We start from the raw sequence: 27,295 nt of genomic DNA, 5'->3' as shown, positions 1-27,295 counted from the left end.
TTCTGGCAGCAGTGTAAGGGATGGACAGAGCAGAAAGACCCCTAGAGAAGGGAAGATCAGTCAGGCAGCTGCTGTTAATAAGCCAGATGGTGGTGGTGGTGATGATGATAAACAACCAGACGAATTAGGGCAGAGAAATCAAAGAAGGAAGAGACAGATGGGAGAAATAATGGAAGACAGAATCAAAGTGACTCCGAGACTATGATGATGGAAGAGAGGAATGGAAATGTGTCAAGGTTTCAAGGGACTTAACCTGGGTCACTGATGGACCGCAGTGCCATTAACTAAGATAGGGGCCATGAGGGAAAAGTATAATCCTTGCTTTTCACTCCAAATCCTCCAACCACTTTACTTGGCTTTTAAGCACTCTTAAGTACACTAGGAGGGAAAAAGCAGGACATACATTGCTTGATGGCCCCAGCATTTATATAACCCCACACATAAACCTACTATTCTTCCTTTGGCCAGATCGCCAAAGAAATATCCACCAATATCTGATCCTAAAACCAATGGGCTAATAATCCTTTGAATGCTCATGCCCCCAAAAGATGATTTTTCCTATGTAGATAGTGCTTTCTAGTTACGAGACACGTTCAACATATCTTATTTTACTTGACTGTGAGGTATGAAGGGCAAAGATCATCCCTATCTTACAGATACAACAGCCATAACTCATATTTATCATAGTTACTCTACGCTTGCTATGCACCAGACACTGATCTAAATACTTTACATGTAGCCATGTACTGAATTCTTACAAGAAAACCACAAAGAAGATACTATTATCCCCATTTTACAGAGAAGGAAAACAGGCCCAGAGATGTCAAGTAACTTACCCAAAGTGACACAGCTAGAAAGCAGCGGAGCCAAGATTTGAACCTGGCCAGTCTGACTTCAGAGCCTGAACTCTTAACTACCACACTTTGTATCATATAAGAAGATCAGGCACAGAGAGGCTACCTGACTAGCCAAAACTACTAGGTTCTGTCAACCAGAAACCTACATCCAAGGCCCACGTCTGTCTAATACTTAATCCTGTGCTCTTTCTATTACGCTACATTGTTTACCGAGATGAACTGACCTCTTCCACTGGGTTAGCAGATTATTTTGACCTTTTCCCTCTTCGACCTTTGTCACTCACTTCTGCCAGACAAAGTTTCTGATTTTGCTCCCCTGCCGTGGAGCCTCATACAACTGTTCACTAGGATAGGATGCAGGTCTCTATTTAGAGGAGAGAAATGATGACCTCAGTTATAGTCCCAAGTGAATGGGTCTCATTTCCAAACAACCAGTTGTCTCGCAGCAGATCACACTGGCTTGACATACAGGCTAACTGAGCGTACACAACTCCCTGGACTACCTGTCCAGGACAAGCAGCAAGCAATGGTGGCACTACAGCCTGGCTCCTCTGTGGAAGAGAGGGAGCAAGGGCAGAAAAACACATAGAAAAGCAGTCGCTAGAGCAGTCAGGCAGAGAGGTGGCCTGCAGCCGTGAGATCCTCACTTTCAAGGCTGTAAGACAATGATGCTCAAAAAACACATGATTTCTGTTTCTCTACTAGTGGGCAAGAACAAAAGTCCATCTCCCTTTATGCTGGAATAGCTAGGGGTGGAAGGAGGCCATGTATGGTACTAGAGAGAGACAATGAACCGGGAGTCAGGAGATCTACCTCTGCTTCTACTGAGCTGTGCGACTTTGGGCAAGTCACTTCACCTCTCTGGGTCTCAGTTTGCTCATCTGGAAAAATGAGGGAGGAGATGACCTCTGAGGTTTTTTTTCAGCTCCGACCTGGCATCACTCTGCCATTTCAACCCAGGAAAGTATTGCTCGAATATTTTCTCCAGTATCTATAAGGCGACCAAAGGAGAAATCAGCTAGAACCGAGAGAAAGAAGGATTAGATAAAACAAAAATGACCTTTTTGTGGAAGGCTGCAAATTAGGTAATATATATGTTACAAGTATCATTATCACTACTACTCCTAACTTTCAAAGTGTACAGAGATAACCAAAAATTATAACGAGCTCTTTCTCTTAAATTTAACTCCTTTTTGTCCATCTGACCCTAGTCCAGGTTTATGGTGTTTAAAAGGTCTGGGTCGGGGGCTTCCCTGGTGGCGCAGTGGTTGAGAGTCCGCCTGCCGATGCAGGGGACATGGGTTCGTGCCCCGGTCTGGGAAGATCCCACATGCCGTGGAACGGCTGGGCCTGTGAGCCATGGCTGCTGAGCCTGCGCGTCTGGAGCCTGTGCTCCGCGACGGGAGAGGCCACAACAGTGCGAGGCCCGCGTACCGCAAAAAAAAAAAAAAAAGTATTAAAAAAAAAAAAAAAAAAAAAAAAAAGGTCTGGGTGAGGGAGGACCCTAAATGAGCAGCGGCACCAACTGTCCTTAATGTCGATGGACAGTTATGACTGGAAAGTGAGAACCCAACCCCAAGGGAAACTAAAGAGAAAATGTAAGTGGGAGGAGCCAGGCTTAATCCTCAGTTTGCTGCAAACTGGCCGTGGAAAGGGGAATTAAAAAAAAAAAACAGCAACAGGTGTGGACCACAGTGTACTTTGCAAATTGTTTTTCAGTTCAGACCCAAAGCGGGGAGTAAGAAACTTAGGAAGATGATCCCAGCCCGGTTTCCGCGTGTGTCCATCTGAGCAAACACAGCCCTGACTGTGAGGTATGGCCAAACACCGTTCAGCCAGGCAGGAGACCCTGTGACCGGGGTCACAGGGCTTTGCATTCTTCCCCAGGAAGCGAAAGCAGCCTCGGCCTAAAGGTCACCCCTGACTTCCCAGGGCCAAGACAGCACCCCTCCCCGCCAACAGCCCCGCCCCGGGAAGGACAGCCACAGGGCTGGGGGAGTCAATCTGTTTCTCTTTGCTCACTGGCCAGAAACCCCACCAGCAAACAGGGAAACATGACCTTGGCTTTGGTGCTAGCTTGCAGGGCTATGCTGAGGAGAGCTGAACTGTAAAGTCCAGTGCGGGGCCGCGAGGGGAATGGAAATCCAAAGGTAAAACCGGGCGCCCTTTCCTCAGGGGACCCTGAGAGTCCTCCTGCGACTGCGGGCCCCGGGAAATGGAGAGAAAGGCGCATGTGAAGCAGCAGCCGCTAGCAGCGGCAGCCCAAGGGGCCAAGTGTAAAAGTGCTGAAGATAATAAGGCACTTATGCACATGACCCCGAGCAACATTCCTGCAGGGCGCAGGGAATAAAGCACATTCAACAGGCAGGCGCACACGCTCAAGTGCCTGGGACTTAAAAAAGGAAACTCTTGACAAATGCAAAGCGACAAGGAACAAGTGGTGATATGAAGGAGACCCTTTGGTACAGTCTCCCCTAATTTCTCAGGCTTGCTCTTTGTTTTAGGAATGCCCTCCAAGCCTGCTCCAACCAGGGAACCAGGATTATTACATTATTAAAACATGACCTTAACCTAAGGAACTGCCTATTTACCCATAATGCTTGGGAACATGCCTGGGGGTCTTCCAATGGCCTTGCTGGGTGGGATAGGGCACTCCAACCCCAAGGCTGTGAAATCACATGACCCAGGCCTTGGCCCTGGAAGGGCCCTTTAGTGACTCGTGGCTGAGGTCCCAGTTCTGAAAGAGTAGCTGTTCTTCAACACTGAGAGAGGTTTCCCATATCCGGGAGATACTGAATTGTCTTTTTTTTTTTTTTTTTTTTTTTTGGTCCGTTTGCTGACATGTCAGGCAAAGCACTGGTCTACTTTTAACCTGTCTTTCTCCTAGGAGCTCTGGGAGCAGCCCTTTCTCCTCCAATAATTTCTTAACCCTGAGAACAGGCGGCACTTGAGCAAGTTGCACTCCCCTCGGTCAAAATAAATTAATGAAAAAGAAAAAAGTAAATCCACGCACCTGTCTCTGCCCACACCCAAACCACTCCTTTCCTACTTCTGTCATGTACTCGTTGGTTTCCTAGGCTACCAATCTCAAGATAGCAGGCACCAGAGAGCCAGCCCATTGATGAAGAGCAGCAGTAATTAAGCCCAGAGGTCCCTGGAAAGCCAAACTTCCTACCAATGACAGCCATCCTCCAAATGCTTCAGAAAGGGCTGCGTGATTTACAGGAACATCCAAATTCCCCACAAAACCGTCCTTAGGCCTCCAACAGTCGAGCCACCCTGCCCTGCAGAGATCATGTGGGTGCCACCTTCATGGAACCAATATTTTTGCCTACCACATGAAACAAAGATGCCAGGGAAGCTGCTCTTGGGTGAGATTTTTTTTGGGGGGGGGGGTGAGATTCTTAAAGCTGCCTTCCTGTATCTAATCTCTATCATCTTATCCCAGCATCAGGCATCCAAGCTCACAGCAGCAGCAGCCATAATAAGGATAACGAAGCTCGTGACCATCATCACGCATCACATCACAGCAAAAAATTTATTGACTGTCTACTATCTCAAGTGCTTTATTAGTATTGTCTCATTTTTTCTCATTTAATTCTTACAACAGCTCTGCAGGGTAGGTATAATTATTATTCCGTTTTACAAATGTGGAAACTAGGGGTTGGAGAGGTTAAGTAACTTGCCCAGGGCTACACAGTTAGTGGTAGGATTTGAACCCAGGCCTTTACCACCCTAGAGCCAGCTTCTACCCAGTATGCCTTGAAATACATTGTACTGCTACTACTACAATAGTCCCTTGCTATCCGCAGGGGGTTGGTTCCAGGACCCACCACAGATACCAAAATCTGTGAATGTTCAAGTCCCTTGTATAAAATGGTGTAGTAGTTGCATGTAACCTCGCACGTGCTCCTACACACTTTAAATAATCTCTAGATGACTTATAATACCTAATACAATGTAAATGCTATGTAAATAGTTGCAAATACAATGTATAAAAAGACTTATAATACCCAATACAATGTAAATGCTATGTAAATAGTTGGAAATACGATGTATAAAAAGACTTATAATACCTAATACAATGTAAATGCTATGTAAATAGTTGCAAATACAATGTAAAAGAAATGTAAACAGTCGCCAGTGCACAGCAAATTCAAGTTTTGTGTTTTCAAACTTTCTGGAATTTTTTTTTTCCTAAATATTTGCAATCTGTAGTTGGTTGAATCTGCAGAAGTAGAAGCCACGGTTACAGATGGCCAACTGTACTATGAAAAACTGCTAACATTTATTGAGTGCTGACAGTGAGCCAGAACTTCTGCTAAATGCTTGATTTAAATTATTTCATTTAATCCTGGCAACAGCTCTATTAGGTAGGTACTATTTTTACTCCCGTTTTACAGATGAGTGAAACTGAAGTTGATTAGCAGGTAAGTAACATGCCTAAGGTCACATGACGATGGAGCTCAAATACATACCCAGGAAATATGGTCCAAAAGCTCAGTCCACTAAGCTGAATTTGCATTAGGAAAAGGAGGCATTACTAGTGCCCTACTTAACTTAGCCAGTCTCCCTGCTGTGTCCCAATCCCAACCTACCGGGTCCCAGTGAGAACTTCACAAGTAAATGCCAATGAGGAAATCTGTCTAGCCCTTCCATGTATATGCCAGCAGCTCGGACCTGACGAGTCTAGGAAAAGAGGAGCAAGACCCTTTCTAGACACTTTCTCTCCTAGCCAATTTCCCCTAACTTGATTTCTGAAGAAAGCACCTTATGTCCAGCAGCCTCTGCTAATACTCTGCCCAGAACATCTAATAAGTGTTTACCCAGGGGCTCCCAGAGCCGTAGTTAAGGGCCTAATGTGCAACCTGGCTCTGCGCCTTATTTAATCAGCACCTGAATGAAATGTCTCTTTGCTAGCAACAGCCTGAGCACACAGTCTTTCTGCAAACACAGCTGGTCGACTGGCAAAGGCGATTCTATTCACAGGCAAAATACACCCTGAGTTTACACCACCACTGATGTGCGATGGAGACAGGGAGACTGGAGGCACCCGGATGGAATTAGAATGGGCTCATGCCTCCTTTCTCCTCCAGATAATCCCGCTTCTCGCTCTTCTACCCACCTAAACACCTGCCCATAGGACACGGCTTGAACTGTTTCTGCCCAACAGGCCAGTCCTCTCTAACCTCCCGTCTATTCCCTTTCCACAGAGCCACAGGCCCAGGACCAGACTCATCCCACCCTTCCTCCTCTGGCATTTGCTCCAACAGCGCACAGCCACCGGAGAGATCCCCCCAACCCTCCCCTTCAGGATCTCAGGTTCGCAACAGGTCTGCGTCCCCTGACACAGCACACGCTGACGGACATGCAAGCCATGCCCTATTTAGCTGGTAACTCTTTCCCTGGGAAAGAGCTGAGTAAACAGAGAGGACCATACCCAGAAGAGGAGGAATCCTCCCCAGGCCTTCAGATTTAACTGCTGTATCCAAGCACCCTGGAGGGAGACTTACCCTGGGGGTCCAGCAATTAGGGTAGCAAGACACTGATAACCCCAGTTCTCGGGGGGATGGTGGGGTGTGGAGTGGAAAGGAGGCCAAAAACTGGGTAAGGAACACGGGAAAGGCCACCTGCTCAAAAACACTGGGCCTGCTCAAAAACACCCCACCATTTAGAGTAAGGGTAACAAGGCCCTTTAAGAAATGCCTGCCCTCCCCCAGCCCAGTTGAGTCTATGAGCCATTCGCACTTCAGTGTGAACCTCCTAAATGGAACTGACTTCTTCCTGATTTCCTCAGCGATATGACCTCCTCTGATGAAACGGGCATTTCGAAATGTATCAATACAAGGGGTTGATTTGGAGCTTTGAGTACAAGAGGCAAACCTGGATGGAGTGGGTCGGGGGGAAAGACTTGGAAACGGGGAAGAGAATAGAAAAGAGAAAGGTAGAAGGACAGCATCACATTTCATCAGTTCTGCTGTGGAATCCGTGGGGACAGCAAGCACCCCATGAGCTGCTAAAAATCATCTTCTGGTCGCAGGTGGGATGCCTGCTATCTCACTTCCTGTATTTAATGTCGGCTCACTCTCATCAGTGTTCTGTGTGTCTGTCTTTGACCGTGTGAGCCCTCCTTGGGACGGCACAGAGAACACAATTCTCTATCTCACAAGCCCCCTATCAAGGATTCGTAGGCAACTGCAGCTGTCTTATCAACGGGCCAGAAATGACAGAGCATTCCTTGGTTTGCCAAGGGAGAAATATGAAAAAATATCTTCCCCTGATAATAACAACGGAATGACTCCAGGTAAGAGTTGAGAAGCTTTCCTGTGACACAGGAAGCAACTCTGGGCCTTTATATGTATTGTTTCCTATGCCTGGAATCCCTTCCTTCCTGCAACACCCCTTCCTTCCTGCAACACCCCTTCCTTCCTACTCATTCATTCATACATGTTTACTGAGCACCTACTATGAGGCAGGCCCTGTCTGAGGCGCTAGAATAGAAAACAAGACAAACGAGGGCCTCTGCTCTCAAGGAGCTAACATGCCTCCTTTGTGAGTCAAATGTCACCTCTTCTAGGAAGCTATCCTTAATTGCACTAGGAAAAAAAAAAAAAGACCCTCTGTCCTCTATGCTTTGTTCAAATCTGTTACCGTACATGTCATGTTGTAATTTAGTTGATCTTTTTTCTTGCCTGTCTCATCTCAACTGTGAGGAACATGAAGGCAAAGAATGGTTTTTATTTATCTTTGAATCTCCAGTGCCTGGCACAATGTGTGACACACAACAGGCACTGGATAAATGTTTGCTGAATGGATACATGAATGAATACATTCCCATGAGCATTTAAAACAAAAGTCCTGCACATAGAAAATTAGCATGCAATAACTCTGTGTCAGTATTTCCTCTCGTTAGTTCCCCAAAATCTCAGACACTGGAAGCCTGGGAAGGGAGTGTAGAAGGACTGGAAATCCTCCACTGACATAACCCCTAGGGACCCAACAAGCCACTGGAACTCTAAAGCTACCGTAAAATCCACCTCACAGTATCTCGGAGCCCTCAACCTCTAATTTCAGCCACATTATTTAACACCCACACAAATACTGAGGTACTACCAGAAAACTAAACGCCCGCCCAAAGGCCACCAGATTCACACCAGTCAGGAGGAGCATTTGAACCGACAGCCCACCTCATACTTTAGCCTCTAGATAATGTCTCTCCAAGCAGGGTCCGATGCTCACCAGCATCAGAATCACTTGGGAGCTTGTAATAAATGCAGATTCCCATCCTCACCCTACAGGCCCTAGACCTACTCAGACTCCCTGAGTAGAGAGCCAGGCATCTGCATTAGAACAAGCTCCCAAGGGAATTTTTCACAAAGAAAGTTCGAGAAGCACTGCACTCCACACCCATAGTCTCTTCAGGTCCAGTCATCCAGTGACTGGCAGAAGATGCTCTCAATTCAACAAAAGATATGAAAGACCATGGATCTCCATGGGGGGTGGGGAATCCTTTCACAATGCATACGTACATCAAATCGTCCTGTTGTGCACTTTAAATATCTTAAAATTTTCTTTGTCAATTATACCTCACAAAGCTGAAAAAAAAATAAAGTAAAAAAAAGATATGAAAGACCAGAAGTTGAGAAGCCTGGCTCTTCTTGCAGAGGGTGTTTCAGTGAGGTATGACGACAGTGAGCTACCTACTGAAAAATACAAAAGGGGAGAGAAAGAGATGGAAAGTGAGTCACCAGACTAATAACGTTTTTTTAACGTGTCTGATATTAAGGAAGGAAAGGAAGAAAGTAGACACTTCCAGATGTCGAACCAAGGGATTTCAGACCAAGATCCAACAGCGTAATTTCCTCACAGCAATGAAAGGGAGCAGATACTTGGGGCAGAGAATGGGCTGCAGTTCCTAATAACCAGCTCTTTGTGATGGAACCAAAAGATGTGTGAGCTGGAGGCAAAACCACCTCTCTCCTCTGGCTATTTCAAAAAACAGACAGGAGATTCTCTTAATGGGTACAGGAGACATAGGAACAGTGCCCAGGAGACCTCAAGGGAACACAGACAGAACCACCAGAGGGAAAATGAAAAAGCGGAAGAAAACAGTCAGCTCTGTCAGTCAGTCAGCCAGCATTATCCAGGCACACATTAAAAAATTAATGTGCATGTATTGTATTAAGCTCTGCAGGGAGTTACAGAGGGAAGAGAAAAAACAAAACACTACTCCTTTCCTTAAAGAAAAGTGTTTACGCTAATGGTGGAAAATGAACAAACACGCAAAGACAAGCAACCCAGTCGAAGACTCACTGAATTACCTACATGTATACAAAGGCATATGCTGAAGAGCCAAATAGTCTGAGGAATATTCAGAGGGTCAGGAAAAGAGGACAAAAGCTGTTACTGGAATGAATGGAATAACTGTGGAGCCAAGGTCAACTGGAAAGTTTCACAGAGGAGACGCTTCAGGGGGATCTGCAGAGGGGAGGAACTCACGACAGATCCCACGAAGACAGCGATGAAAGAGACACATCTATGGCAAAGGGACAAAAACCCAGGGATCCTGTCGGTCACCCCAAGGAGGAGCCAGCCACATGCTGTTACTAAATAGCAAGCTCCACGCTGGGTTGTATTAACAAGTGCATGGTGAGAAAAGGCAGAGAAGGAAAGCTTTCCTCTCTGCTGGGTGTAGGCTGGACCTCTGGTCGCAGCACCCAGTTTTATAGGCTGTGCATGAGAAGGGTATGCAGGCATGGGCAAGGATCCAGAGAAAAGCAACAGAAACGATTAGAGGAATGGATTCTAATAGCTGTCAAGAAAGGTGAAAAGGTGTTGAGGTTTGTCAGTTTCTGAGCCGGAGGTAAAAATCTATTGGTCATCGTCCAGCTCTGATCAGCTGTACCTGGAATCTCTGTTTAAGTGACCACAGAGTTATTCAGAGGATTAAAATGCTTTGTTTCCATGTGGCCCGTTTCATGAAGATGGAGATAGGAAAAGGTTAAATAATTTGCTCAGGTTCCCTAGCAAGCCATGAGCCAAACTGGCATCATAATTTTAAATCCCAGGGCTGTCTGTGGCTTGTTTAATCCACCAATCCACACCACTTCCCTTTATAATGGACAACCCCCCCCCGCCCCCGCCAAACACTGTAATTATGAAAGATGGAAAAATTCTCTGCAAATTTCCTTGGGGGAAAAATAAAACAAACTAAAAAGGAATGTCATGCCTCACCGCTGGGGCCCATATAAACATTATCCCCTTGTGTCCCCCTGGACTGAGGACACAGGACACAGTCCATCTGATAAGCCGTCAGCAGATGGCTGGATCCCTCATTGTACCCATTCCCCACCGACGTCAATCGCAAGCGGGAGCAGTTATCAGCAGTCCAGACAACAGATGGGATGAGGAGGTGTGGTTGGTCTGAAGTCAAGGAGGCGGGGGACAAAAAGCCTAGTTCTCAAATCTATCAGGTTTTCTCTCAAACAAATCCATCACAGAGCAAATGGAATACACCCGTGTATATTCCGTGAGTTCCAAAAGGTGTCACAAAAAGCTCAGGGCCATTTTGAATATGTGCCATTCTACGCTTTCAGCAAAGAGGGAAGAAGTAGAAAAATAAACAGTGAGCCGAAAGCAGGTTAGCCACATTTGGTGGAAGTCAGCCTTCTAATATATCGTAAAGACAGAAAAATAAAATAGCAATGGCAACTCTAAAAGAAGGATGGGGCTCACTAGGTATTACAGGCTAAAAACCAGAGGCTTGGCGTTCCAGGGTCAATAGCATCAATTATTATTTGGCAAATGTCCAGCTGAGATCCAGCCTGCCTTATGCACAGAGACACGGAGGGTTAAACACCATATGCTGTGCCCCACTCAGTTCAGCGCCCAATCAGGAGATATTGACACAGACGCACACAGAACCAACCGGAAGTGGACAATTGGGCAAGACATCCCAAATTTGATCTTTTCGTTAAGTTCCTAAGACAGAGACAATATAACTGGATGCAAAGGAGATAAAAGGCCACCAGTCTTTATGGACACGATCAGTCAAATTGTCTGGCATTTTAACCCTTCTGCTAAGAACGTGTAGATTTTCGGACTTAAGTAGCTATGAGAAGCTCTTCCTGCAAAGCCCCAATACCCACTGTGGCAGCTCGGTTCTAAAGCCACCTCTGCCACTAACTTGCTGGGTCAATCAGTCAGTAAATGCATTCCCTGTAACCCACACCTGCCTAAATAATATGCACAAGGGGACCAGCCACACTTGAAGAAATACTGGTGCAATGGGTAAACACCATTGACATTCAGCGAGGGGTTTAATAACAGTGCGTTAATCCCGGTGCTTGCTGATTCCGAGAACCCTCAAGCGTCACCGGCCTGAGCTCAGATGTGGGAAGGTGCTGCTGTAATCATACAAACCTCCGCCAGACCCCGGTTCCAGGGCCCTTGAGATATCAGATGAGGCCAAAAAGAAACCGGACAGCGGGAATATTAATCCAGAACAGACCTCAGATACAAGGACTGCCCTTCCTTATGCTTCTAAAGCTGGCGGTCACCCAAAGGCAGCATGGCTATGATGAGGGTCTGCGTAACAAGGCCTTGGAAATAAATATTTTACAGACTGAAAAATGGGAGATAAGGAGACTAACCACTTTCCCTCCAACTCTTCCATTTCCTGGCCTAAAGCAATACTGTCCTTGTTACAAACTTACACTGGCTCTGAGGAACAAGGCCTTTCTATAAAGCCATAATTGAGTCGGCCTGTTGAGAGACACACATCAGAAATGCCTCTGCTAAGCTCCCGCTTTCATTTCAGCTAATGTCTCCCTTTCCTTATTGGGACCTCTGAACTCCACAGAATTCACTGCCATAGTATGGCCTAACTCAGCTAATTCACTTGCCAAAGCATTTCTTTGTACTCAACATCTCCCCTGTGGAATACACACAGTCACAGGAAACATTTTAACAACCCCCTCTCCAGGCTCAAGCTTATCTAGCATAACCCTAAAGAAGATAATGCATGTGAAAGTGTCTTATAAACAGTTAAAAGCTAGATAAATGTAAAGTATTACTAACCATACTTACTACCATTAGTCATTGCTGTAACCGAGTCAAAACTGTTTCCAACCATCTGTTGTTAAATTTCTTTTAAGGACTCACATGAACTTTTAAAAATCCATACATCCCTGCTTCCCAGGAAGAGCCACAGGTAAGGTATGGAATGTTGGATTCATCACAGGCTAGGTCCCCCACTGGGCCGGAAGTTACTATTTAAATGACACAAAGCAGTGACTTAGGAGTAAAGGACAAAGCAGTACAATCCTGCTCTGGTCCAAGAATTCCTCAGCCTGACTCTGTTCTTTGTACCCCACCCTCTAGCTTCAGAGTTTAAGCTAAGCACAGGACAACAGCAAAAGCACAAGTAACAGGAATCAGTCCCTAGTTCCCCAAACATCTGTCTCTCTGCAGCTGTCAGCCTCGAGTGCCAACATCATCTACGTGTGTCCCTAAGGGTGGCCTGGTCATGTGTACTTTACGGGGAAGACACAGGGAGCAAAAGATGAACGAAGATGAACAAGGCCACCTGAAATCGGAAAGGAGGCCAAAAGCATTTCTAGAATAGCTCTCTGTGGCATCCCCGGACTCTGCTTATGAAGAAAAGAATCACAGAACATAGGCTGTCAAGAGCTAGGAATGCAACTCTGCCTCGTTTTGCAGCTGGGAGAACTGAGACCCAGGAAAAGTGCTTTCCCCAAAGTCACACAACTAATAAATGCCAGAATGGAGTCTCCAGTGTCTTCTAAAAGCCTCTAAAACCCTCTGCACTAAAAACCGTGGTGCTGGACTTCCCTGGTGGCACAGTGGTTAAGAATCCGCCTGCCAATGCAGGGAACACGGGTTCGAGACCTGGTCCGGGAAGATCCCACATGCCGTGGAGCAACTAAGCCCGTGCACCACAACTACTGAGACTGCACTCTAGAGCCCACGAGCCACAACTACTGAGCCCGCGTGCCACAGCTACTGAAGCCTGCGTGCCTAGAGCCCGTGCTCCACAAGAGAAGCCACCGCAGTGAGAAGCCCGCGCACTGCAGCAAAGAGTAGCCCCCGCTCGCCGCAACTAGAGGAAAGCCCACGCACAGCAACGAAGACCCAACACTGCCCTAAATAAATAAATAAATAACTTTATTAAAAAAAAAACATGGTGCTGCCAGGTTTGATGTAATCACACCAGCAGCAGCCCCAGTCAGGCTGAATTTAGTTCTTTGTTGACCTTCTACGTATGTGGTTGTCAGAGGCCTCAAGACCCCTTTGTAGAAAAGGCACCCTCTGACCCTCACCACCTGCCAACCAAAAAAAAGCTCTCCTGTCCCAAGAGCCTCACATAGCAGCGGCTGAGATGCGTTGTTTCCTTTCATTAACAAAAAGCCCATTCATCAAAAAAAGGAAAGAAAGAGGACAGGCTCAAATTTACACAGAAGGTCTAGCTGGGAGAGCCCTGGGTTTCCTGTGAATGGCATCACTCCCCAAGAAGTCCTCTTTGGAAAATGCTACCCACTCCCACTCTGCTGGATGCTTATAGCCATCCCATCCATAAGAGCTGCTTTATTCCAAAGTTGTCTACACCTCCTTGCCACATCTGCAAGACTGGAAGGGGTTTGTGGCCATTCACATTTTACAGACTGGGAAACTGAGGCTAGGAAGCCGCCATCAAAGGAGTTCCTAGAACACAGAGCTAGCAAGCATGCCGGCCACAAGCAGGCGGCGCCATGCCCATCAGCATCGGCCTCTCCCCAGAGACCGCCCTGCCATTCCGCGAAGAGGGTAGATTACCTTTCCAACCCGGAAGGCTAATTCATCTTTTGGCTGCAGGCGAGCGACCTCCCATCCCTGGGCTCCACCAGGCCTTTAAAATGGAGATAAGCATCTCGACCTCCTGCCCCACACGGGGTTATCACAAGGCTCCTGAGAATAACCTTCTACAAATATAAAAGCAATCAAGATGCTAATGACAGGTTTCAAAACTGTCCCTGGATAAAACACACCAGGTTTTCCACAGCTTGAAATCTAAAAAGGCTCTTTTTTCCCTTTCTCCTCTTCCTCCTCCTCTATGATTTTATAGTTTTAGAACATCTCTCTACACAGGCTGAGTACAGAAAGACAGTCTCGCTCTTGGTCCTCACCCAGATTATTTTTATGTATCTGGCAACTTTCCTTTTCAATCTCATTTGTTTTTCTTAGCGCCACTAATGGGAGGTAAAGAAATCAGCTGTCTGGGCACCCCTGGACCGTGACCTCAGGAGAGAGAATAAGAGTGGTAAGATGAAGAGGTTTGCAGGAAATAAATACCCTCTCACCATGGACAGAGAAAAGTTCATGAGTCTGCCTGGGGTCGGCTTCAGAGTGGTTAGTAGGAGCTTGGGGCTGCTCCAACACCGCAGAACTCAAAGGCAGACCTCACCCCAGGAGCGTAAACTCCCAAATGAAAGAGTCATTAGGAGAAACCCGTAAAAGGATTTCCCCAAAGTACGACAGTGGAGACCAGTAACCTTATGTGACCACCTCCAGGAAAGAATGTCACCAGGCCTCTGGGAAATTAACTGTGGCAGAGGTGATGGGGGAATGGGCCATGGTTCCCCACTGGTGATTCAGAAAGGGCACCTGGCTGGGGCTGGACTTCCTGCTTGTGAAAGACCAGGGCAGGCCTGGGAGGGGAGGGGTCGTGGCCCGAGTGCTAGTCTTTCCTAGTGCCCACCTCCACCGTGGAGCTGACGCATTGTGCAAAGGTAGAACAGAGCCAAGTCTGAAATCCGCACACAAACTGCCTCGCTGGAAAATCATTTGGGAGGGTCCCACTTCCCGCAGGGATGAGGTGCTCTACACTGCCACGTGTCCTGAGCACACAAATGACTCCGATGGCTGAGGCTGCCCGGGGTGGGGTGGGGGGGAAGTCAACAGACTCACATGCATCATGGTGACCAGGTGACAGGGGTTGAGCAGGTAGATGACGGTCTTGGTGGCGAACTTAAAGCCCACCTCCACCCCGAAGGTCAGGCACAGGGCTACTAAGAGCAGATTCTTGCTCAGGCTCTCTTTGCCTTCCTCTGGCCGCTGGGTCACCTGCTCTGGCTGGCAGCCACGGCCACCCCTACCGTCCTCCTTCGTCTGCCTCAGGATGTGCCGCAGGGCCACCAGGATCTCCAACAGGGCCAGGGTCAGGACCACCACACTTTCCAGCAGCCGCTGCTGCCAAGAGAGGAAGGCAGCACAGTCGGGGCCCCCATTGCCTGCAAAGCTGGGGTCCACGCCCCCATAGAGCCAGTCCAGGAGACTTTGGTAGCTATACCGGGACATGATGCAAAGTGGTTCCCCTCGACCACCGTGCAGGAAGCAAGAGCGAGATGGAACACAAGCCCAGAGGGTGGCCCGGGTGGTGGGACATGTACGGAGGGCACACCCCCGCACCCGCACCCCCCTCCGGACACCAGGGCACCTAGAGCAGGGGACGGGAAGCTACACGCGAGGCCCGGGGCAAAGTGCTGGCTCTAACTTGTCCCCACGGCTGTCTGGGGAGCCCCCCGCGCTTCTCCAGTGGCCACCAACGAGGCAGGGTGGAAACGAGCCGTTGGCCAATCTAAAAGGAAGGAGAGGAAAAAAAAAAAAGGTCTCAAAGAGGCAATTGCATCGGGAATTTACGAGGCGGGGAGGGGTAACTAGCGAGGGAAGAAAAGGAGAACAGGGGCAGTGGCGAAGCAAGCAGGGGTCAGGGGAAGTCGGAGGCCGGGAGGGTCAGGGAGAGGGCCGAGGGGACCCGGCAGCGCGGCGGGAGCGAACCGGGGGCGACGGCGAGGGGACACGCGGAGGCCAGGAGGGGAGCTGGCGGGGCCGGGCAGGCGGGGAGGGCGACGGGGCTGGCGGGGACGCCGGACTCCTCGTCTCAAGCACTCGCCACAGGGGGATCGCTTACTCCTGCAACCGCGTGGCCGCCTCTGCCCGCAGCGAGCAACTTCGCCGCCGACTGGCCCCTCCGAGCCAATTTAGAGCCGTCCCTGTCCAGCCTCCCGCCCCCGGGTACACCCCCGAGCCCCCAGCTCCACCCCCCGGCCCAGACGCCCGCCCTCCGGGCAGCACCTCCCCCAGCCCGCGGCCCGCCCGGGACCTGCCCCCCTCGCGCGGGCAACGGCGGGAGGAAGCCGGGAGGGAGAGAGGGAGGGAGGGAGGGAGGGAAGGCGGGCGGGAGGCCGGGCCAGCCGGGGGCTGGGCTCCGGCCGGCCCCCTCCCTCCATCCCGGCGCCGCATCTTCCCGCGCCTCCCGCCCGGCCCCAGGGACTGACAGCCGCGCCCTTCGGGGCTCCACTCACCGGCAGTCGGCCTGCAGCCCCGGCTGGGCACTCGCTTGGATCCCCGCGCTCCCCGCGCCCGGGCACTCGGCTCCCCCGGCGGCTGCCGCGGCCGCCGCGCACGGCTCCTCCTCCCCGTCTTCCTCCCCCTGCAGCCGCCGCGCTTGCTTCCTCCTTCTTCCCCTCCCTCTCTCCTCCCCCTCGCCGCCGCCGCCGCCGCCGCCACCTCCCCCTCCGGTTCGGCTCGGCCCCTCGGGCCGCGGCCACCCCGCCTCGCCTCCTCCCCTCTCCCGCCTCCCTCGTTCCCCCTGCCGCTCCCACCCTTCACACCTCCCACCCTCCCTCTTTGCGCCTCTCCCTCCCCTCCCTCCCCCGGGCTCAATCCCCGCCTCCTTCCCCTCCTCCCCGGCCTGCCTCGCGTTCGGCACTCGCCGAGCCTGCACGCGTGCACTGCCACCTTCTTGCACCACCGTCTACGGAATTCGCCTCCTCCGCGAAGCCGTTTGGACCGACTCCACCTCCTGCAACCCGGTTCTCCAGGGCATTTCTTTGTACACCGGGCACCTAGTAGGCGCTTAGCCAGCCCTCGCTAAGTTCTTGGGGGAATGGACGAGCCTGTCTAGTGATGAGCAGCTGGTCAAGCTTGGCTTTGGTGGGGGGGGATCTGCTGGGTGTGACCTTCTACTGTTCGCCTCTCCTCCAGTCCGCCCTGAAATAGCAGACTCGGGCGGGGCCCGGAAGGCGTCTTCTCCCACCTTTCTAGCCACAGCCCTACTCTCCAATACTAGGACGAGGCTTCTTTTCCTACTTTGCCCGGCCCTTCCCCCTCCTGCTCCGCCCCAGCGTTTCTCCTTCTAACCTCCGGACACACAGCCCACCGCTACCGCTGCCGTCTCTGCCTCTGCCTCCCTCTCCAGGCCCTCTGTCTCCCCTTTCTCCTGCCACACCTTCGAGCTCAATCGTACTCTAGCTGGAGGAAAAGAAGCTTCCCCTGACCTCTTTCCCTCCTCCCTCTCTGCGACGGAGCAGCTGTTTCCCAACCTGAACTTGGCCGAGAGTCCTGCCACTGAAAGGCCTGCCAGGACGGTGTGGGTGTGCAGGGGCCCCAGAACTGGATAAGGGCTGCTGATTGAAACAGGAGCCCCTCTTCCCTGCTGCTTCCTACCCATAGACTGTGGTTTGCTTTTCTTTGGGCAAGGAAATGGGAAAAAGACCTTTTAAGAATCTACCTCGTGTTGGTTTAATATTTATTGAAAACTCAACAAGAGAATATCCAGAAAAACACAGTTAGGCACCTCGCCTTGGAAACACTTTCTGGTGTTGGCTGCAAGCCAGACTCAAAACATAAAATACAATCTACTGTATTATCAGGCCATTGTCCTCCCATCCTTTCCAAGTCTGGTTTTCCCCACGTAACCTCAGAGCCAGGTAACCTTGTCTAATTCCAAGCTTTGTACAGCATCAACCATACACCTGATGCTCTCCAAGTGCTAATTAATAAAGAACAACAACAAACAAGGATTGATTCAGCGGCTCTCCCTCCGTAGGTGTTTTGTTAAATCCTCTGCACCATAACATTAAGGATAAAGCTCCTGGCAATGACTGCAGCCTGAGACCTCAAGTTCCTATCTTCAAGGAAGTAAGAATGAGGTTGTAGCACTCAGCAAAAGGCTTCATTAATCCATGCAGAACTTCCTTGGGAATTTGGCCTAGAGGGTCCTGTGTTTGCAAGATGAGTGTCTTTAGGGACTGTAGCCAGGCCAGCTTCCTCACCTGAGGCACAAATTCCTCTCTTGCCAAGTGTAGAATAGCCAAGTGTTTTGACGACTAGGATTCTAGTTCTAATTATGCCATTTACTTGCTATGTCACCTTGGGCAATTTACCTCTCTGTGCCTCAGTTTCCACCTCTCAACCGAAGGGTTATCAGTGATCTATTATCTAATTCCTAGGATTATACACATTTAAAATGAGTTGAATTATGCCGCACATTATGTAGTGTCTGGTGCATAAAAAGTGCTCGATAAATGCTATCCGTTAGTTATCTTCATCCAGTTCTGCATCTGCGCTGGCAGGCCTGCATGGGTGCAGACACACTCACATTCAGTGCCCTCCCCTACATCTGCATAAACAATCCTACCCAGCCTTCAAAGCCCACGTGAAATTGCACTCTCCCTACCCCCCACCTCCAGCTCCCAGAGCTCTCTCCCTCCTCTGAACTTCAGCAGCAGTTATTGCCTGCACTACTCATTTTATTCTGAATCACATACTGCCTTCCATTGTTCTCTCATTGTTAGTTCTGTCTCCCACACTCAGATCTTTGACAGCAGGGATGGGTCTTCATCTTTTCTAACCCCCCCTCAGCACCTAGCAGAGTGGCAAACATAGTAGGCACTATGCATAGACACTGGGGGAGTGTTGTCCCCATAGGTAAAAGGCAAACAATGATTGAGCTGAAATGGTGGGTCAGATTTTGGAAACTCATACGCTCCAGACAAATGTCCTGATCATTTCCTTGCTGGGACAACAGGCCATTGGCTTCTTGTCTCCAAACCGTAACAAGAGCACATGAACTTGGTTTTTTAAGTGGAACCTTGAAGCGCAGTGATAAGGGAACTGGGACCTTAGGGAAAGTCATCTCTCCGTGACTCCATGTACTCAGGTAAAATGAGTGGGGTGGACTGGAATGGATTCTAAGATGCCTGTCGGCTCTAAGATTCTATGACTCTAGGAACTCAGCCTTGCTGCCTTTCATCCAAGTCATCTTTGAACCTTAAGGCAGAAACCTGATCTAACTGGCTTGGTGATCCTAGCCACCTTTCTGCCTGTTGAGACAGTACCTTAAATTCTTTTGTCCAAAGTACCTTCCCAGCTATGAACTCAGCTGACCTCCTATGGAATGCAAAGAGTCAAATTCTTACCTCTGTCATACCACAGACGAGCAGCTCAGGAAGGTGTAGTGACTTACCTAAGATCACACAAGTTCATGGCAGAGCGAGGGCTAGAATTGGGGGTTCAACAGCACGGACCAGAGCAAGCTTGCCCATTGACTTGGCCATCGGACCCTTTCTCCTCCTGCACTTCATATTCTTTGAATCCACTCCTGTCCTTCTACGCACAATCTAACCTGAAAGTTAAATGCGTGCGTGATTGCCCACAAGCAAAAAACAATGCAAAATCCCCATATTATACAAAATGTTATCAGTAAAAATAAACTGTGTGTATGGGGGCGAATGAAGAGAGAAGCCTTTGTCTTGATCTGACTATCTGCTTACTGCTTCTTTTTTCCCCCTCATTCATTCAACACTAGCGTTCATTCCACAAATATTTACTGAGCCTCTATTACAAAATTACATATTGCATAGGGATATCCTAGACTTGTAGGCCATCTCTGCCTTCAAGGAGCTTAAGATCTAGCTAGGGAGACATGACAAACAAGGAAGGCTGGATAACAATACAGGAGGCAGGTATAAATACAAACCAAGCAGGTGAGAGCTGCTGCCACCAGAGCAAATCCTGCATATTTCAAGTGAGCTGCACAGGCAATGAGGGTAAGAATTCAGTAGTTCAACACCAGGCAAAACTCACAGCAGTAAAGGGGAACAGAATCTGTCACCCCGGAATATGCCTAGTTGGCATAAGGATTATTGTAGACTGATTATTTTTAAGAAACAGCTGACATAGGAGAACTTACCCTTTTGTAAGAGATATTTACATTTATAAGAAAAATCTCCATTTTTAAGTGTGTCTCCCTCTCTGTACAAGGTAGAGAAGAAAACTCTAGAAGCTCTCTAGAAACTCTTATCAGCAGAGGAGGCTACAATTTAAATCTGTATAACAACTTTACCCTTGTTTACTGTGGTTTTCCTGGTCACTCGCTTTGAATAGCTGGCTCCCTCCACCCTCAACATCATTTGTCTTTATAAGATGGTAGTTAAGGTGGTGGCTTGTGCCATTTCAGGGAGTTACTCAGTTTTCCTGGGTCTCTCCCATGTACTGTATACAAAACCGAGTCTCCCTAAAACTGTTTCCATGCTGAGTTTATGATTATCCTTTCTATCCAAAACTTTATTCCCTTTCCTGTCCTGCCCCTGTTCCCCTCAGGATTGAGGAGTATCAAAGAAATGGGGGGACTGAAACTGAGCAGGACCCTGCGGGGCCCTCCCCAGTACAAAAGTCCCTCCGTGTCCCCATTTCTTGTTTGTAGAAAAGGGTTTTAGTCTCCTAGGCCTTCCCTGAGTTCCAAAGAGCAGACTCAAGCAGTTACTAACAAGTTCATGTGCCCAGCACACAGTGAGGCCAAACAAACAGAAATGTCAGAGTTTGGGGCAGAGAAAGGTTTATTGCAGGGCCAAGCAAGAAGAACAGGTGGCTCATGCTCAAAAAACTCAAACTCCCTGAAGATTCTTGGGGAGAAGTTTTTAATAGGCAAAATTGGGGGTGAGGGCTGCAGGGTGTGTGGCTTTCTTCTGATTGGTTGGTGGTGAAGTAACAGGGTGGTGCTCCAGAAATCTTGCGCTCAGCCTGAAGTTACCATCCTCCACCTGGGCGGGGGGGGGGGGGGGGGGGGGGGTGGCGGTGCTTAGTTCCTGCAGAAGAACTCAAAGAAATGCAAAGATTGTTATGTATATTCCTTGAGGAGGAACCAGGACCCTGCACTATTGTTCCTTAATTGCTCCTCCTTTGTTTATACATTCCCTTACTTCTCTGATTAGCAACTGTTTGAACCTGCCCTTTGGTACTCAGGGAAGTTCTAGAGGCTGAAGCCTTTTTCCAATGCATAAGAAATGGGAGACCCAGAAAGGATTTGTACCCAGGAGGGCCTCAAAGGATCCTGCTCGATTTCAGTGAGGGAATGCAGAAACAAAGAAAAAGCAGGTAAACAAGAAAAGTAATGACAATAGTTCAGTGATAAAACAGAGTCCTAGTTCCTCCTCAAGAGATATACATAACAATCTGACATATATCTTTGAGTTTTCTGGAGGAACTAAGACACACACACACACACACACACACACACACACACAGGTGGAGGATGGTGACTACTTACTGAACACAAGCACATAGACCCCAGACTGGTTGGAACCAGAAGGTTGATGATTAAGATTCCAGAAACATCACCCTGTTATCTCATCACCAACCAATCAGAAGAAAGTCATGCACCCTGCAGCCCTCCCCTCAAATGTTGCCTTTGAGGCAACCCTTCCCTTAAAATCCCTTCCCTGAAAGCCTTTGGGAAGTTCAGGTCTTTTGAGCATGAGCCACCCATACTCCTCGCTTGTCACCTGCAATAAAAGCTGGACTTTCCTTCACCACAACCTGGTGTCAGTAAATTGACTTTGCTGTGCAGCGGGTGAGCAGACCCAAAGTTCAGTCCAGAAACATATACAGGAGGTATACATGTTATTAAATGTCTGTTTGTTTTTCTCCTGTTGATCTGTCTTATTGCAAGGGAGTCTCAGATAGGAACCTAGAAGGGGAGAGGGAACATTATTTTTCCTCTCCTACAGCAGTTCCTCTTGGGGGGCACTGACAGGGAAGGTGAAGGAAGTCTTCCAGAGTATAGGCAATGCTTATTTCTTGATCTGGGTGCTGTTACATGGGTGCACACATATGTGAACATTCATAGACCCCCAAACTTGAGAGTTTTGCACTTTACCACGTACCAGTTATACCTCAGTTTTGAAAAAAGTTCAGAGAAGGGAGAAAACATCTAGAGCAGGAATTGACAGGAACTTCTTCATGGAGGAAGTGGTGGTATTTAATTGGAGTTGTGAATGAATCTAGGCCAGTGGTTGTCAGCTCTGTCCATGAAACCAAGCAGGACCCTGTGGGGCTTTCCAAGGTACAGAAGCCTTTCCATGTCCCCTGTTTCTTGTTTGCAGGAAAAAGGCTTCAGCCTCCTAGACCTTCATGAATACCAAAGGGCAGATTTAAATAGTTGCTAATCAGGGAAGGGAAGGGATGCAGAAACTAAAGAGGAACAATCAAGAAACTATAGTGCAGCCTCCTGGCTCCTCCCCAAGGGATATACATGATAATATCTTTGAGCTCTTGTGCAGGAACTAAGGCCCCCACCCAGGTAGAGGATGGTAACTTCAGGCTGAGCACGAAATTCCTGGAGCACCGCCCTGTTACCTCACCACCAACCAATCAGAAGAAAGTCACATACCCTGCAGTCCTCACCTCAAACTTTGCCTATTAAAAACTTCTCCCCAGAAGCCATTGAGGAGTTTGGGTTTTTTGAGCATGAGCCACCTGTTCTCCTTGCTTGGCCCTGCAATAAATTTTCTCTGCTCAAAAGCCCAACGTTTCAGTTTGTTTGGCTTCACTATGCATTGTGCACATGAACTTGAGTTCAGTAATAGGTACACTTAAGAATCAACTGAGTAGCTTTTTAAAAATACTGAATCTGGGGGCCCACCCCAGACCAATGCAATCAGAAGTTCTGGAAATAGGGCCTTAGTATGGTTTTTTTTCTTTTTCTTTTTTAATTAAAGTGGAGAACTACTATGTGTCTGGTCACTACAGCAAGAATATCTAACTAAGGCTGATGAAACACCAGTAAGTGGTATACAGTATCTCATTTAAGCCTCATGATAGACAAACCTGAGAGATAGGTACCATTATTATGATCCTCATATTACAGATGAGAAACTAGAGGCTCAAGTCATACTGCCTATAAGTGTCAAAGCTGGATTTCACCCTAGATCTGTTCACCCCAAATCCTGAACCCATATACACTATTGCCTGGCAGCCGATCATGTCACTGGGGAAACATAGGCAAATGCTCTTGACAGACGAGCTGGCTGTCCATGAAGAGATCATTGCTTTTTTTTTTTTTTTTTTAATTATTTATTTATTTATGCTTTGTTGGGTCTTCTTTTATGTGCGTGGGCTTTCTCTAATTGCGGCAAGCGGGGGCCACTCCTCATCGCGGTGCGCGGGCCTCTCACTATCGCGGCCTCTCTTGTTGCGGAGCACAGGCTCCAGACGTGCAGGCTCAGTAATTGTGGCTCACGGGGCTAGTTGCTCCGCAGCATGTGGGATCTTCCCAGACCAGGGCTCGAACCCGTGTCCCCTGCATTGGCAGGCAGATTCTCAACCACTGCGCCACCAGGGAAGCCCGATCATTGCTTTTTAAATGTTCTCTTTTTTTATTGAGAGTTAACTTACATACACTAAGATGCATTATTAGTCTTAAGTGTACAGCTCCATGAGTTTGACAAATGTATACACCCCTATAATCACCACTCAGATCTTGATGTCCCACACCCAGTCAATCCCCACCCCCAGAGGCAACCATTGTTCTGATTTCTATCATCATAGATTAGTTTTGCTTAAACTTGAATGCCATATAAGTAGAATCATAAACATGTACTTTATTGTATCTGGCTTATTTTGCTTACCCTTCTGTCTGTGAAGTTCATCAGATTACTTACTAATAAATACTAAGAGTATAGGAGATGCCAAACCAATTACACTTGGGACCCACCAGGGCTCAGGGCTTTCATTGCCAAGCTGGGAACTGTTGTAACTGGGAAGCCCCTTCTCTACCCCCGTCACTATAGTTCCCAGCCATCTTCCCACTGCTGATATTAACAGTGGGGCCCCCATGTTGTATTTCTACTGAATTGTTCAAGACACATTAACCTCATACAACCTGGGAAGCAGCAGAAGCCAGCTTCCTGGAGTCAGAGAGAGGTACATACTACAAAGAAATTGGCCTCTGGACTCCAGGAGCCCCAGGAAGATTTCCAGTCCTCCCAGTTTTGGAAAGGTCTCAAAGAACATGAATTAACATTTGGTAGGAGGTGGGGAGGGCATTTCTGCTGCAACCCCACCTTAGTAAAGTTTAATAAAGTCTTTATATTCCCCTCTACTTCCCATCAGAACTGAGCCCAGAATGCCATGGCTGATCCCCAAATAACACAAATTGGACACAGCTACTCTCTCTCTCCTTCCATCATCCTTCCACCCCAAGCTAATGCCAGCCTCTTGTGCTCAGCTACTCTATTTTTGTAGGCAATTCCAAATTTCTAGATTTTCTAAGTCCATTTCTATGTGCTAGCCCTTCTTCTCATGGTAGAAACAATACAACTCTTTTGAATGCGTTTAGTCATATGGACACAGCTTTACTCTCTCTCTGTTCAGGGTCTCCAGCATGAGGCAACAATAACTCCAACTCTCACAATGTGCAGAGTTCTTTCATCAGGGCTGTAAAAGGCGGAGAATCACAATCCTTGCACTCTATTTCCTGGCTTAATTTTAAGGGTTTCCTTTCTATAACCTTGAACTTTGACCTTTGGACTTTATTTGTAAGTCTCCTGGAGTCTCCAGACATCAAGCTAACTTTTTGATATGGTTCCTTAGTATCTGACGGAGTTTTTTCTTTGATTGTTTGCTTTGTTGTTTGGTTCCCTAACTTCTAACCTACTTTGATCCCTCTAGCAGCAATTTTCACTTGCCCTCCACTGGATCGCTTGATAAGAGACCTGACCCACTAGTTGAGAAAATCATTGTGTTCAGAGACAAAAACGATCCAGGTTCTAGCCTTGTGTCCTTGACTTCCTACCTAACCGACTTCACCCTTTGGTTTCCTCATATTTGGCAGAAAGGTACAAATTCCAAACTCTCCTTGTTTCACAAGTATATGTACAGGACAAATAAGAATATACACCTGAGGGGACTTCTTTGGTGGTCCCGTGGCTAAGACACTGTGCTTCCAATGCAAGGGGCAAGGGTTTGATCTTCGGTCAGGGAACTAAGATGCTGCATGCCGCACAGCATGGCCTAAATTAATTAATTAATTAATTTAAAAAGAATATACACCTGAGGTGCTCTGCAATCTGGCTGATCTATAAATTCAAAAGATTATTACCATCATTAAATCTTAAATAATGGGAAAGTCATTCTTTTACAAGGGAAGCCAGTTAGAAGTACATATACCAGGTACACACCAAGAAAAGAAAGAAAAACTTCAGGAACAGCACACACGAAAAAGGTCTTTGCTTTGGGGTAAACTAACTGAACAGAACTGACATTATTAAACCTTTTATTTATCATCTAGAAAGCTCAAGCCAAGCTGAAGAAGAAGTTCAAGATTAACAAATTACTCCTCCAGCTTCCAAATTTAAACTTTGCCTTAATTCCTTTAATTGGCTGTCAGTGAAGAAATGTTTTCTTGGCTTGGAGTCCTAAGTTACCACTTACTGTGTCATCAGAAATTCAATTTGGCATTATTTGGTTATTTAAATCATGAAGCAGTCAGGTGGTTGTCTTTTCTCCAGGGGTTCCAAGAAAGGTGTGTGGTTAAATGTCATAGACTCAGGCAGAGCCAAAAACTTGCTGTGGCATACTGGGCAGAGCAGGGAACTCTTCAGGACTTGGGTTGCTTGCTCTGTCCTTCACACAGTCTGGGAAAGGCTGGCTGGCAGAAATGTCATACAGTTCAAAGCACAGGAGAGAACTAGCAGCCAGGAAACCTGGGTTGAATTTGATTAGCTTGGGCTAGTCACTCCCTTTCTTTGGGGCTCTACTTTCTCTTTTGGAATCCGAAAGGATTTCAGTCACTCATCTCTAAATTCCCTTCTAGCTTTAATAGTCCTTAAAAAAAAATCAGGAATGTTGGTGTGAAAAAACAGGCCTTAAAAATATGGGCTGCAGTTTGGAATCCTGACTATCTAGCTCATTTGTCTCTTTCTATGCCACGATGCGGGAAAGAAGAAATTGCTCCATTGAATAGAGACATAAGCTGATTGATTCCACACTAAGCTAGTCCCAGGTGCATGGAAGATGGCAGACCCAGCATCTTCCTGAGGGAGGCTCATATCTACTGGTTGTATTTCCTCACGTCCCTTGTTATCATTTTTTTTAACATCATTATTGGAGTATAATTGCTTTAAATTGCTGTGTTAGTTGCTGCTGTATAACAAAGTGAATCAGCTGTGCGTATACATTATCCCCCATCCTCTCCCTCTTGAGCTACCCTCCCACCCTCCCTATCCCACCCCTCTAGGTGGTCAAAAAGCACTGAGCTGATCTCCCTGTGCTATGCGGCTGCTTCTAACTAGCTATCTATTTTACATTTGGTAGTGTATATATGTCCATGCCACTCTCTCATTTCATCTCCGCTTACCCTTGCCCCTCCCTGTGTCCTCAAGTCCATTATCAAAGTCTGCATCTTTATTTCTGTCCTGCCCCTAGGTTCATCACAACCTTTTTTTTTTTTTTAGATCCCATATATATGTGTTAGCATACTGTATTTGTTTTTCTCTTTCTGACTTACTTCACTCTGTATGACAGACTCTAGGTCCATCCACCTCACTACATATAACTCAATTTTGTTTCTTTTTATGGCTGAGTAATATTGCATTGTATATCTGTGCCACATCTTCTTTATCCATTCATCTGTCGATGGACACTTAGGTTGCTTCCATGTCCTGGCTATTGTAAATAGAGCTGCAATGAACATTGTAGTACATGACTGTCTTTGAATTATGATTTTCTCAGGGTATATGCCCAGTAGTGGGATTGCTGGGTCATATGGTTGTTCTATTTTTAGTTTTTTAAGGAACCTCCATACTGTTCTCCACAGTGGCTGTATCAATTTACATTCCCAGAAACAGTGCAAGAGGGTTCCCTTTTATCCACATCCTCTCCAGAATATATTGTTTGTAGACTTTTTGATGACGGCCATTCTGTTGGGTGTGAGGTGATACCTCACTGTAGTTTTGATTTGCATTTCTCTAATGATTAGTGATGTTGAACATCCTTTCATGTGTTTGTTGGCAATCTGTATCTCTTCTTTGGAGAAATGTCTATTTAGGTCTTCTGCCCATTTTTGGATGGGGTTGTTTGTTTTTTTTATATTGAGCTGTTTGTAAATCTTGGAGATTAATGCTTTGTCAGTTGCTTCGTTTGCAAATATTTCTTCCATTCTGAGGGTTGTTTTTTCATCTTGTTTATGGTTTCCATTCCTGTGCAAAAGCTTTTAAGTTTCATTAGGTCTCATTTGTATATTTTTGGTTTTTTTCCATTTCTCTAGGAGGTGTGTCAAAGAGGATCGTGCTGTGATTTATGTCATAGAGTATTTGGCC

General features: G+C 47.4%; 1 protein-coding gene across 8 annotated transcripts in view; it reads right to left on the bottom strand.

Moving 5' to 3' along the window:
- The window catches only part of TMEM164 (transmembrane protein 164), a 161,324-nt gene extending 144,984 nt beyond the window's left edge, over nt 1–16,340 (bottom strand). For 3 of the 8 annotated variants that reach the window (XR_013825783.1, XR_013825784.1, XM_079911248.1), the window contains exons 1-2: nt 15,826–15,869; nt 14,823–15,492 (exon numbers count right to left, since the gene is read on the bottom strand). Coding sequence is in view for 4 of the 8 variants with exons in the window: in XM_079911248.1 (XP_079767374.1) it covers nt 14,823–15,212 (390 nt within the window). In the remaining 4 variants the exon portion in view is untranslated. Of the gene's footprint in view, nt 1–14,822; nt 15,493–15,825; nt 15,870–16,219 lie in introns of those variants that run through there. The other 5 variants (XM_079911252.1, XM_079911253.1, XM_079911249.1 and 2 more) reach the window with 5 other exon arrangements.
- Between the last annotated feature and the right edge of the window lie 10,955 nt (nt 16,341–27,295).

Source organism: Stenella coeruleoalba, assembly GCF_951394435.1.
Source record: "Stenella coeruleoalba genome assembly, chromosome: X".
In the NCBI taxonomy this organism is placed as follows: Eukaryota; Metazoa; Chordata; class Mammalia; order Artiodactyla; family Delphinidae; genus Stenella; species Stenella coeruleoalba.
The sequence above is the reverse complement of the archived record's forward strand: the minus strand, read 5'-3'. Positions and strand labels throughout refer to the sequence as shown.